At 42.4% G+C, this 14,569-nt stretch overlaps 1 protein-coding gene across 2 annotated transcripts in view; it reads left to right on the top strand.

Annotated features, from left to right (window-relative positions):
- Window positions 1-14,569, top strand: part of LOC124287941 (cell wall protein DAN4-like) — an 85,374-nt gene that overhangs the window by 55,521 nt on the left and 15,284 nt on the right. The window contains exons 4-5 of one of the 2 annotated variants that reach the window (XR_006901348.1): window positions 5,336-5,451; window positions 6,399-6,525. Coding sequence is in view for 1 of the 2 variants with exons in the window: in XM_046724436.1 (XP_046580392.1) it covers window positions 1,665-2,131 (467 nt within the window). In the remaining variant the exon portion in view is untranslated. Of the gene's footprint in view, window positions 1-1,664; window positions 2,416-5,335; window positions 5,452-6,398; window positions 6,526-14,569 lie in introns of those variants that run through there. The other variant, XM_046724436.1, reaches the window with a different exon arrangement.

Genomic DNA, 14,569 nt, shown 5'->3' with positions numbered 1-14,569 from the left:
AATGGAAATGCAAAATGTCGCCTGCACCGCAAGGAAAAAGAGAAGTCGAAATTTCTCTGCTGACAAGGAGAATGTAATCCAATCAATGGTTGAGGCCAACTGGTCTTTGCTATTGATAAACATTCCACCAAAGTTACAAAGAAACGTAAAAACACCTCATGGTGAGAGATTGTAAAAGAGGTGAATGCTAAGGGGGTAGCTCCGAGGTCTTTGATGGAGGTGAGAGAGAAATGGACAAACATGAATCGGAAGGCAAAGAAACAGTACACTGAACACAGAATTCAGTCAAGGAAGACCGGCGGAGGACCACCTCCGCCTGAGATGAGTCAGGCAACCAGCCGCATCATCGACATGATGCGTGACTCAGCAAGTTTTGACGGCGTCCCAGACGGCCTCGAGACAGAGTGTAGGTTTCAATAAATCACCAAACAATAAATGATGAAGTAGTTTACTTCGACAACAATGAAGTTATATGCCCTGTTAAATAATTTTAGTAAATGAGTAAATACGTAAAATAAAGTGAAGCTGGTACATCATAATTGCACCTACGTATCGATGTTCATAATCTATCTATTTAACAAAGGCCATTGGCAATTACGAAAAGTGAAATGTAGGCCTATATGAAAATGGGACATAAAAATCATTTTAACACTCACAGTACCTCAGGTTGAAATAGGACAACAAACCACGTGGTAATGTTTATAATCTAGATCTATTTTTACTGTCGACCTTGAACTTGACACCATATATGGTATAATCTGGATCTAGGTTTCGATTTTGAAACAACATTTTCATCAAAGTTACGTGATGTACGACCTAGGCCTGCATATCACTCACATCAGAAATAGATATATACATGCACATTGATGTTTGGTTTATTTTCCTACACATCAGTTGCCAGAGCAATGTTTATGCTAATAAGGTTTTCGTCAATTTATACCGTATATAGACATTTCATAAGATGCTTTTGTGTTTAATTTGCCTCAATAACAATCGAAGAATGACAAGGAAATTAAGGTCTATTGCTGTAATGATTAGTAAGAATATAATTAAAATCCATCCATGGGAAGGGGAGCTCGAAGAATTCAAATAATTCGTCAATATTGCCAATAAATCGTCCTGTTTAGATCTTCAATACTGCTCTGTCATAGTATTCTGTAGACAGCTCACAAAAATACATACACGTGTTGAAATAAATGTTACTGACCTTGATCATGGGACGGTTCTCTCCAAAAAAAACTGTAAAGTATCCATTTACATAGTTTTACAGTACCATGTGCATATGGCATTGAGTAACGACCCCATGGAGAGTACATTACAAGGGGGGATAACTCTTATACAGATTACTCTTTCACATATGCCATACGGAGTGCTGTCCCTTGTATACAAGATTTAACGCTTTTCAGGTATGTCTTATGTACCCGTTCAAAATTTAAATTTAATTGGAAACAAAGAATATTTCAAGAGAATTACTTCGTATTTACATATAGGAATATGTATATCATACCAAGTTATATGTTGAACTAACATAGATATCAAGGTATATTATATATTAATGTTGGTTCAACATTTAACATTATCAAGAAATGATATACACTTATATCAAGATCACTTTATGTTTAGATATTGATTGAAAATGTATTGTATTTTATAAACATCATCAGGTGATGAGGAGTGTGAAGCGACCCTCCCTACTGACACAGCTGCTGAGACGGCCACGTCCGAGTCTGCCATCGTGATGACGCCTAACCAGACTCCAGCTGTAGCCTCCACCAGCCAGACCCCAGCTGTAGCCTCCTCCAGCCAGACTCCAGCTGTAGCCTCCACCAGCCAGACCCCAGCTGTAGCCTCCACCAGCCAGACCTCAGCTGTAGCCTCCTCCAGCCAGACTCCAGCTGTAGCCTCCACCAGCCAGACCCAAGCTGTAGCCTCCACCAGCCAGACCTCAGCTGTAGCTTCCACCAGCCAGACCTCAGCTGTAGCTTCCACCAGCCAGACCCAAGCTGTAGCCTCCACCAGCCAGACCTCAGCTGTAGCCTCCTTCAGCCAGACCCAAGCTGTAGCCTCCACCAGCCAGACCCAAGCTGTAGCCTCCACCAGCCAGACCTCAGCTGTAGCCTCCACCAGCTAGACCCCAGATGTAGCCTCCACCAGCAACACTCCAGCTATAGCCTCCATTTCTCTGACCACAACTGTCTCCACACACTGGACAAGGAAGGAGCCAAGTTCATGTGAGAAGGTGTACGAGCTGCAGCAGCAAGTTCTTTCTGGAGAACGGAAGCTACAGGAGCTACAGACGCAGAAACTGCTTCTCCAAATAAAGGTGCTGGAAATGCAAGAGGGCAAACAAGTTTGCAAAGAGATGACACCATCCCAGATACTAATGTCACTAATGCAATAAGAAATTGGAAATAAATAAAGTTTTCGTTGTTGGGTAAAGAAATAAAGCTTTATTGTATTTCACATTGATCTTCTTGTGCTTTGTTAGTTGAATTTGAGTGAAAAATCAAGTAACAAGTATTATAAAAATGTACATAAGATATACAGATACCCAGGGTACCCGGTGAAATAAGTCATGAGACTATTAACCTTCTAGCGCCTAACAGGCAACTTGGGTTATCCGGGGTAGTAATGATCAGATTGTGAGCTTTGAGCCGGATATCTAGCCTGGAAAAGGCACGTTATAAATATTCTCATTATTATTATTTATCTCGATGCTGTCTAGAGGTTGCTGACAACCTGTCTGTGCTGTGTTACAATCAGCCTGACAAGAATGAGTGAGTTTGGTTTTACACCGCTTTTAGCAATATTCCACCAACATCACAGCTGGGGGACACCAGAAATGGGCTTCACACATTGTACCCATTTGGGGAATCAAACCCGGGTTGAGCCAACGTTTTACCCACTAGGCTACCCCACCGCCCCGCCTGACAAGAAGAAATCACCCTTTCAGCCTTTGGTGTGGAAAAGATCAGCATTGCATGCACTCCCATGAGCTTCACAACAGTGGGATAGAGAACTCCAGTCTGTGTGTGATTCAAGACCGATGGCATTATCAAATCTCCCAGTCTCATAGTCAAGCTTATTCCACACACTGTATCCATTTCCTCCTGCAGTGTCCCATATTTGATGGAGTGAATGGAGCATCAAAGCTCCTTGCATACAACCCTCATCAGTTTCTTCCCTGTACTTAAACCCAGGTTACTACATTTCTACTTGTCATCCAGTTCCAGTCTATGTTCACGTGCAGTTTTCCTCTGTGCTTGTAAATATTTCATTTGGATATATACTTTGAATAAGCCCCCAGGGTCTAATTTTGAGGGTAAAGTAGAAAAGGATTCGTATTCAGTGGGACTTTTATTCCATTTGTTATCTGAATAGTATAGAACCACCTCAGGTCCTTCTTTGGTCTACAGATGGAAAAATTAATATAATTATTTGTTCACGATGAAGCTAATCAAATATTAATCCTCTATGAACATGATGTACATTGCAATAACTAATGGGTGTGAATATATTGATTAACGTTTCAGAATTTTACTAGATAATCTGCTTTTACCAAATAAGATTACCTAGATTTCACAAATTATATGACTAATACAATTTTGTATTATTATTGAGTATCAATGATACAATCAAACAGTGTTGTACTTTGACATGTCCCCATGTATTCCTCATTTAGTCATCATGTTATGGTTGTGTCAAACATCAATAAACTCAAACTAGGTCCCTTCAAATTTGACACAGCCAGTGCTAAATCTATTATTAATGTTGTAAACTGTTTAAACTAATTGAAATAGTATGTGTAATGTAAACATGTTTATGAACACTAATAACATGATGAATAATGATCAAACCATATGTGTTTCTAGACCAATGGCTAATGGAAGATAAAAGTATAAGTTGGGAATTGTCTGCCACTGTGCAGCTCTATCTCTTGGCATTGCTCCTGCAGTTTATTATTACACCTTAATCGGTATCAGATTGCCATGGATGCCTTGGTCAACAGGTACAAAGTAAGGGTCCATGCCACCACTACCACTATGTGATGACCTAGCATAAATATATCGGCAACACCGCTCTGTCCGGGGTTCGATTCCCCACATTGGTACAATGTGTGAAGCCCATTTCTGGTGTCCTCCGCCATGATGTTGGAATATTGCTGAAAGCGGTGTAAAACTAAACTCACTCGCTTGCTTGCTCACTCTGTCCCTTCAAGAGTTGGCTCCTGTAAAGAGACATACACATACTCTAGCCAATCAAAGCACAACAATCATGTAGACCGTTCGTCATATAGGAAGCACCTCACAGGCACTGTACAAGGTAGCTCATCAGACTGACTAACTTGTGTGTGCTAGCATTTACTCATTCAGGATATATATGTCCCTGTTGTTGAGTTCAGGCTATCTGTGTCACTGCTGATAAGTGCATCCAGGTATGTTAAATCATCATTATGCTGTTCCAAAAATCATTTATGTACCTGCCCAAATTGGTATGGGTACTCCAAATTCTGTCTTCAGTCCAGTTTGATCTTTGAAGTTTCTTGTGTAGGCAATCTTTGAAATGTCTCCAGGCCATGAGAGATATATAAATACAGCATATATACAGACCTAAGCTGTCAACCCTTAAAACTTGATTTGTACTTTAAAATATCTCAATGACAAAATTTGTTGTTTGCTGTAAGTTATCAATGTACAATTAAATAAATGTGATGTATTGTTTGTGACTTTGAATTAGGAGATAAAGATCATGTTGGCCAGTTTCCGGGTGTTATTGAGTATTTGAAGCACGGGAATTGATTTGGCCGGATTTTAGCCGGAGGTTTCAAATGAAATATTCCCATGCTTCAAATACTCAATAACACCCGAAATTGGCCAACACATGATGTTTATCGACATTGTAAACACAAAAGTACACCATGGGTTTTAGTGTCTGCTCTCCTTGACATCGAGTACGGGTACAGCAGTGAAGTGTCATCAGCTGGCTGTTTCAGCTGGTGCCCATGGTAGCATCTGGAACTGCTCATTTGTGTCGTCATTCCGACTTTACGTCACAATATGATTTGAATGACGTCACCACTGCTGACGACGCAATAATACAATTGTGTGTGATATTTGTACTTGTCAATACGCAGTGAATAGTCTTGCAATTTCCGTGAATCGAATACCATTCGATCATGTTTTTCAACCAATTAGATTAAAGAACCAGTGACTTTTGGTTTACAATTCAGATTAGGGATAATCTGGGTCCAGTCACCCCCAAAACATATTGTGTGTCAGTATTTAGAAATTAAAAAAACAAAACATGGATGTCATATTGTGGAACTTGTTTCCAGATTCCTACAGAGCAGTGAAAGGCTTCCTCCTTGAAGTACACCCCATCAATCACCCTATAGAATGCTACCACTTCAATCTGTCTGCTGTCAACTGGACCATGGTGGACGATGTACAGGTAATGTGTTGAGACGTAGTGGACAGTATATAGGTAATATGTGGTATGTTGGTGGACGATATACAGGTAATGTGTTGAGACGTAGTGGACAGTATATAGGTAATATGTGGTATGTTGGTGGACGATATACAGGTAATGTGTTGAGACGTAGTGGACAGTGTATAGGTAATATGTGGTATGTTGGTGGACGATATACAGGTAGTGTGTTGAGACGTAGTGGACAGTGTATAGGTAATATGTGGTGTGTTGGTGGACGATATACAGGTAATGTGTTGAGACATAGTGGACAGTGTATAGGTAATATGTGGTATGTTGGTGGACGATGTACAGGTAATGTGTTGAGACGTAGTGGACAGTATATAGGTAATATGTGGTATGTTGGTGGACGATATACAGGTAATGTGTTGAGACGTAGTGGACAGTATATAGGTAATATGTGGTATGTTGGTGGACGATGTACAGGTAATTTGTTGAGACGTAGTGGACAGTGTATAGGTAATATGTGGTATGTTGGTGGACGATGTACAGGTAATGTGTTGAGACGTAGTGGACAGTATATAGGTAATATGTGGTATGTTGGTGGACGATATACAGGTAATGTGTTGAGACGTAGTGGACAGTGTACAGGTAATATGTGGTGTGTTGGTGGACGATGTACAGGTAACATCTTGAGACGTAGTGGACAGTGTATAGGTAATATGTGGTGTGTTGGTGGACGATATACAGGTAATGTGTTGAGACGTAGTGGACAGTGTATAGGTAATATGTGGTGTGTTGGTGGACGATGTACAGGGAACAAAGTGGTTAGTGTATTGTACAGCACACCTTAGTATATTCTTCAACTATTGTATTTTCTGGCACAGTATATTAATAAGTTTTGTGTGTTTTTCTTCCAATATGTCATGGCCATATTAAGTTTTCTATAGCCTAAGTCTGGTCTGTTACAGCACGTGTGGTTCAGTCACTGTCTTCGCTACAGCGCCGCCATGTCCAACACCCTGTTCATCTCACTGTACAGTCTGCCCCGGGCAACCCATGGGGTGGAGAGAGAGAGGGTCACCATCCAGTACTCACGTGAGAACAAATACACTTCTACTCAGTTTGAACAGTTTATTCAGAACAGACCCATGAAGATCCAGGTTAGAATTGATCTTCAGTAACCCTTGCTTGTCATAAGAGGCGACTAACGGGATCGGGTGGTCAGGCTCGTTGACTAGGTTGACTGAAACACTCTTAAAATGGTGCAAGCTTGTGGTTTATGGATCAAGGGGAGACAATCCTGTTGTGCCTATCTGCCTTGGAAGCTGCGGGAATGTTGCACTTATGTACAGGTTCACAATGAAGAATGAGGTTGAGTGGGACTAGTAAGACTGGGGGTTGACATCCTGGAAATTGAACTTCTCAACCTATCCCCCAGAGTTCTTACTTCCCTCACCATGACCTTGCTCTTACTTTGAAGAAGTATGGCCTGAAAGCAGCTTTTACTGAGCGAGTTACACCTATTATGTATACACAAAGTCACTCCAAGCTATCAACATGCTTAGGTTCAAACAAGCTTCTTGTCATGTGAAGCCACTGAGAGGAATACTGATAACATGTGGAACATACTTTGATATGAAACGAGAGTGAATGTTGTAGTCTGTTAGTTACTATGACCAAATGGGGAGGCAGATCTCACCACTCACATTTCATGACCACAATACAGATGAAAACTGTGTATTCAGTCATTATAGTTGGGTGAAGCATTCAGAGAATCTAACTCTCTCAGCTGTCACATACTGTACCTCTCATCTCTTACTGGGTGAAGCATTCAGAGAATCTAACTCTCTCAGCTGTCGCATACTGTACCTCTCATCTCTCACTGGGTGAAGCATTCAGAGAATCTAACTCTCTCAGCTGTCACATACTGTACCTCTCATTTCTTACTGGGTGAAGCATTCAGAGAATCTAACTCTCTCAGCTGTCACATACTGTACCTCTCATCTCTCACTGCATGTTTCCAACCAAAGCCAAACTAAACTGATATTATATCACCCAGCCACATTACCAATGCTGAATTTTAGCTCAACTGACTCATCTGCTGCAGGCGAGGTAAAAGCATGGTGCATTTGTTTACTTATGTGTTGGACCAGTGAAGCTAAAACATCACAGTCGTGAAAAATTGTATGATAGTGGGAAAATGTGTGTAGAATATTTATGGGTCAGCTCTAAACAGTAATGTTTATGTAAGTCTGGTGGAGCAGAATATGTGTAGAACCAACTCTCTTAAAAGGGACCAGACACCCAGACACAGACAAATACCTCATGAGACAGAAAGTCAAATCTGAACTGCAACATCTTGAAACAACAGATGTCATGGAGTCTCTGGACCTACATTTGGGGTTATAGTCCTGAAACCTTCCAATCTAGAATCTGCATTCACATGAGAAGACATCCAACAGTTCCTGATCTCATCTCAAATGGAACCAAGATATTCACTATGTTGGGTAGGTGGTACAACCAGCTGAAGCACTACCTCAAATCTATCTCTCCTCACTGCACCACCCATCCTCATTAAACTCCTCCCTCAGTACCCCACCCATCCTAACATAACTCCTCCCTCAGTACCCCACCCATCCTCATGTAACTCCTCCTTCAGTACCCCACCCATCCTCACATAACTCCTCCCTCAGTACCCCACCCATCCTCACATAACTCCTCCCTCAGTACCCCACCCATCCTCACATAACTCCTCCCTCAGTACCCCACCCATCCTCACATAACACCTCCCTCAGTACCCCACCCATCCTCACATAACTCCTGCCTCAGTACACCGCCCACCTCACCTCACATAACTCCTCCCTCAGTACCCCACCCATCCTCACATAACTCTTCCCTTCAGTACCCCACCCATCCTCACATAACTCTTCCCTCAGTACGCCACCCATCCTCATGTAACTCCTCCCTCAGTACCCCACCCATCCTCACATAACTCCATTTCAGTACCCCACCATCCTCACATAACTCTTCCCTCAGTGCACCACCCATCCTCACATAACTCCTCCCTCAGTACCCCACCCATCTTCAAATAACTCCTCCTCAGTACCCCACCCATCCTCACATAACTCTTCCCTCAGTGCACCACCCATCCTCACATAACTGCTCCCTCAGTACCCCACCCATCTTCAAATAACTCCTCTTCAGTACCCCACCCATCCTCACATAACTCCTCCCTCAGTACCCCACCCATCTTCAAATAACTCCTCCTCAGTACCCCACCATCCTCACATAACTCTTCCCTCAGTACCCCACCCATCCTCACATAACTCCTCCCTCAGTACCCCTACCCATCCTCACCTAACTCCTCCTCAGTACCCCACCCATGCTCACATAACTCCATTTCAGTACCCCACCATCCTCACATAACTCCTCCCTCAGGAACCCCACCCATCCTCACATAAGTCCTCCCTCAGTACCCCACCCATCCACAGGTAACTCCTCCCTCAGTACCCCACCCATCCTAACATAACTCCTCCCTCAGTACCCCACCCATCCTCAAATAACTCCTCCCTCAGTACCCCACCCATCCTCACATAACTCCTCCTCAGTACCCCTCCCATCCTCACGTAACTCCTCCTCAGTACCCCACCCATGCTCACATAACTCCATTTCAGTACCCCACCATCCTCACATAACTCTTCCCTCAGTGCACCACCCATCTTCACATAACTCCTCCCTCACTGCACCACCCATCCACAAGTATCTCCTCCCTCAGTAACCCATCCACAGGTAACTCTTCCCTCAGTACCCCACCCATCCTCACATAACTCCTCCTCAGTACCCCTCCCATCCTCACCTAACTCCTCCTGAGTACCCCACCCATGCTCACATAACTCCATTTCAGTACCCCACCATCCTCACATAACTCCTCCCTCAGTGCACCACCCATCCTCACATAAGTCCTCCCTCAGTACCCCACCACTCCACAGGTAACTCCTCCCTCAGTACCCCACCCATCCTCACATAACTCCTCCCTCAGTACCCCACCCATCCTCACATAACTCCTCAGTATCCCACCAATCCTCATGTAACTCCTCCCTCAGTACCCCACCCATCCTCACATAACTCCTCCCTCAGTACCCCACCCATCCTCACAAAACTCCTCCCTCAGTGCACCACCCATCCTCACATAACTCCTCCCTCAGTGCACCACCCATCCACAGGTAACTCCTCCCTCAGTACCCCACCCATCCTCATGTAACTCCTCCCTCAGTACCCCACCCATCCTCATGTAACTCCTCCCTCAGTACCCCACCCATCCTTATGTAACTTCTCCCTCAGTACACCACCCATCCTCACATAACTCCTCCCTCAGTACCTTCCTCTGATGTTTTGTACTCTGTGAGATGAGGAATATTCACGCTCAGTGAGAGATGTAGTTAGGATACTGAGCACCTTTCATCACAGCGAGTGAAGTCATTATGTTGACATTCCTTACCCCCCGAAGCATGCAGCCTAGTGTTATTGTTGTGAATGACAGTGTACTTCCACATCATGTTGCTCTACTGTTGTGTAACTAGAGAATACACCATTGACACCAGCCAGTTGTCACAGGCTGCCATGTTGTAATGGTTGAGTGGCAGCAGCTCCCTCTCTCAGGTGAGGAGGAAACAAGGCTACGGAAAAACACACAGTATTCTTCCCTTGAAGACCAGAAACCGTGGAGATGAGATTGTAGCTCTGTCTGAACGTAGGTAGCATAGTGATGATCTTGTGTGTCAGTGTTAGGGATCAAGGATAGGTTGATGTGAGGACTGAACTGTTTGAGAGGCATTCTAGAAGTTGCAAGTAATAGGACTCCCTGACAATTGCCCACATCATCTTGTCATTGTTGTTATCAAACGGCAGAAAACTGGTTTTCACCAAGCACAAGTGAGCTTGTTTTATGATGATCTGTAATATCCATGACACCTGGGAGCATCCCCATCCCGTGTGTGGCTGCCCATCCCCATCCAGTGTGTGGCTGCCCATCCCCATCCTGTGTGTGGCTGCCCATCCCAACCCTGTGTGGCTGCCCATCCCCATCCCGTGTGTGGCTGCCCATCCCCATCCCGTGTGTGGCTGCCCATCCCACCATTAGTGACCCATGAACGTGGCATGATATAAGTGTAGCGGCACAGACTGTAGTCAGATGATGAGGGTGTACCGAAGTGGTGCCATATTCCCTGTGTTTACATTCAGACATTTGCTGGTAGACCCAGCTTCTCTCTAGCATGTTGGCTCCCTTATGCTGAAACTATGTGTGCATGTGGTTATTCTATTTTAAAATTTAGCTCCTGTGGTAGATGTGCTTGAAAACTTATTTTCAACTCCTGAATATTTAATTTCTTTTCTTTTTCATGCTCAGATTCATATATTAGGTGTAAACTGTTTAATTGTGTTAAGGATTGACTGTATTTACGGTTCATTCAGGTATGGGTCGCATAAAAAGTTTGCATATTTTTTTTTAGACTTACTTCAACGAACTGTAAAAATACACAGTCAATACTAATATTGATTTAGACAACAAAGAAGATATGATATCTACAATAGTGTCATAAAAATAATAAGTAAAATCAAAGCAGAAAGACATTTCAAGATTGGTCAAAATGGGGTACTTTCTAGGCCAAAGAATACATACTGTGGTGTAACATGCATCAGGTGATTGTTTAATTTATGCACAAAACCACACAGTCAGTAGCCAATCAATGAAGAGAAGCATAAAAATACACAAGACCTGTCAGTCACTGTAAAAGGTTGAAGAACTACAACAGTCAGACCAACAAACTGAGACAATTCCCTCGACTAGATTGGATTCCCTGACAAGCTGTAGTGGTGAAAATAGTCCCCTTTGATGGGTGTGGGTTAATTTTTTATGCTCTTTGGGAAATGAATGCAAATAACCCATGACCAGTCATAGGCGGATACAGAGGGGTTTTTTTGCAGGGGTGCGCACCCCCCTATTGACCATTGAATGACCATTGAAACTTCGGGTAAAATGAAGTGTGCACCCCCTTTCTCAATAGTGTGCACCCCCTTTCTCAAAAAGCTGCATCCGCCCCTGCCAGTTCAGGCTATCAAATTCAGGAATTGAAATGAACACAATGAAAATTTAAATATATAAAGTTGTATATGTTGTCCTGTGGTCCTGGTAGTTGAGTGACAATAATTGTACATGACTACAGGAGGCTAGAAACACAGGCCCCCAGGGTGATTGTCAAAGACTGAGCTTGATTGGATTTCACACCCAGTACGTTCTTGTTTTTGATGTACTATTGTATTTGATTTAACACCATCCCTTTTAGAGTTTGAAATTTTTACCAAACCCTCCTTTTTTGTTTCCATGCATTAAAATTGTACCTGATCCAAATTCAGAAGCCTGGGGCTGCAGTTGTTGGTGGTCACTGTGCAGAGCTACATACAATACTGGAATACAAGTGGAATACAATTAAACTCAGTGTTAAGCCAAACTCACTTACATCAGGGTCCCCACAAGACGGGAAAACCTGGACATTTCACACCCCATTTTCCAGTCTTGGACAAAGCATGGAATTAGATAAAATGGATGAAATCATAGAAAAATCATGGAATACTCTTGTTTTTATGTAACCAAACTGTGCATCTTAAGAGTACTACAAGGGTAATGGCAGCCATCAACATGTGTGTCTGAAGATAGTTAAAGAGTCAAAGAAACATGGCTTCACTTGATGTTTCATTTGTATTATGTCATCTTAGCATGATGACAGGTGAGTGGACAGCTGGGAGATGGGAGGTCAGATTTAACATATTGTTTTATTTCAGTCACAGTAATATATGTTTAAAGGTATCAAAATACCCTAGGACATATAGTGCTGTGTCTTGAAAATGCAACATTTGTCTTGAGAAATGATGGAAAAATCATGGAGTTTGCATCTCAGATTTGCCTTGTATCTGTCAGTATGAATGAGCTATGAAGTTTGTTGTTTTCTACAAAGTAGTAAACATAAAAACCTGCACCACTTTCAGCTTTCCTCAAGTCACCTTTGGGAATTTCCTGCCACGTCAACCCAGTGATGATTCAGGGTTAGAAATGTATAGCGCAGGAAGTTCAGTAAATTTGTTTTGAACATTAGTTGCAGGTTACCAAATGCAGTTGTATATGGAGAATATGAGAGATTTCTATTGCATGTCAAGTATGTAAAATGCATTAAATATTGGTTACTCTCGATATCAATACCACCCAGATGATACCCTGTTCAGTGTTATTTAAATTTAAGACACACATGTGAACACAGATATCCAAACTGGGGTACTCATGTTGGATATTTAGTGCTTAGATTGGCTTTGGTACAGCCAGTATTTCACAAGTAGGTGATCATATTTAAATTATAAACCTCTCTACACAATGAGGGAAACTATCCGGGATTTGGCATTTTTCTATTGTTAGTAAACAATCTCTTGTATGTTACACTTCATTTAAGTCACTGCTTATTTATATTATATTTAATATTTATTAAATACTGATAACATGTACAGAAAATCCTTTTAAAACTTGGCAGTGGATATAATCTTTTGGAATTCAGAATGTTCATAGAGGTGTAAAGATTATGATGAGAATGCCCTCTGTAGTTCATGTAATAGTGTTGAAGGTGAACACCATGTTGTAAACATCTGACCGTTGGTTACTCAGTTTAGAAATATTGTATTTGTAGAACATAACAATAATGTAATTGATTTATGATGCTATGTACATCTGATCAGAACAAGACAGTTCACAATTACCATTGAGGTGTTCGTAAGATATATCGTTGTTCACTGGTTCCTCGGGGCCCATGGGTTGATATACCCTCAATGTTTCTTTATGTACTGGTTCCTTCGGGCTCAGGGAACATAAACAAACATCGAGGGTACATCAACCCATGTCCCCCTCGAGACCAGTGAACAACTTATATTATTATGCAAGCATAGTTTTCGGGCTACCTGATTGGTAGAGAGGCGGTCACGTGACCGTCGACAGAAAAGCATATAGACTCCAACCCAGGTCCGACCAAAAGTCATATTGACCTGAGTTACTATGACGTCAAGCTATGACGTCATTCACGTCAAGCTATGACGCCATTCTATTGTTTACATGTCACAGCATTGTTGACATAACGTTATTGGTTTCTAGTGAAAATAACATTACTTTTCCTGACTAAATGGACATGTTTGGGATTTTAGAAGCTTTTTTTCGGTAATTACATAATAAAACAATTATAGACTGGCGAATTCGGTCTATACCGACGAAGTCCAAGGTCAATATTGCTTTTCGCGGGTCCATAAAAACAGGTATTGACTGCATCACCAGTCTATAATTGTATATTATCTGAAATTGTCTAGAGGAAAATTGTAGCATCCCTTATTTGTTATTATCGTGTTTAATTTAACATACAGACCTTGAAACTCAATTAACATCTCTCTCTCTCTCTCCCTCTCCCGGCATATATGTCCCAACACCCTATACTGTCGTACTCTCTCTCTCTCTCCCTCTCCCGGCATATATGTCCCAACACCCTGTACTGTCGTACTCTCTCTCTCTCTCCCTCTCCCGGCATATATGTCCCAACACCCTGTACTGTCGTACTCTCTCTCTCTCTCCCTCTCCCGGCATATATGTCCCAACACCCTATACTGTCAGCCTTATACTCTCTCTCTCTCTCTCCCTCTCCGGCATATATGTCCCAACACCCTGTACTGTCGTGACTCTCTCTCTCTCTCTCTCCCGGCATATATGTCCCAACACCCTATACTGTCGTACAAAGACATAATGCATCAGGTGGGGGGGGGTAGCCTAGTGGTTAAAGCATTTGTTCATCAAGCTGAAGACCTGGGTTTGAATCCCCAAATGGTTACAATGTGAGAGGCATAAATCCGGTTCCCCCGCAGTGATATTGCTGGAATATTGCTGGAATATTGCTAAAAGCAGCGTAGAACCATATTCACTCATTCATAATGGATCAGGTGGTCCAGCTTGGTTGATTCCATGTGGTTAACCTCAGGGCTAGGGATGTTCTACCTCTGCTTTATCAGATCCAGACTGAACTTTATTCCGTGCGAGGTGAGCTACAGTACATAGAATTAC

This window comes from Haliotis rubra, unplaced genomic scaffold, assembly GCF_003918875.1.
Source record: "Haliotis rubra isolate DU_JTF1 unplaced genomic scaffold, ASM391887v1 Scf111, whole genome shotgun sequence".
In the NCBI taxonomy this organism is placed as follows: domain Eukaryota; kingdom Metazoa; phylum Mollusca; class Gastropoda; order Lepetellida; family Haliotidae; genus Haliotis; species Haliotis rubra.
Note: the sequence above shows the minus strand (reverse complement) of the source record. Positions and strands in the feature narration are given on the sequence as shown.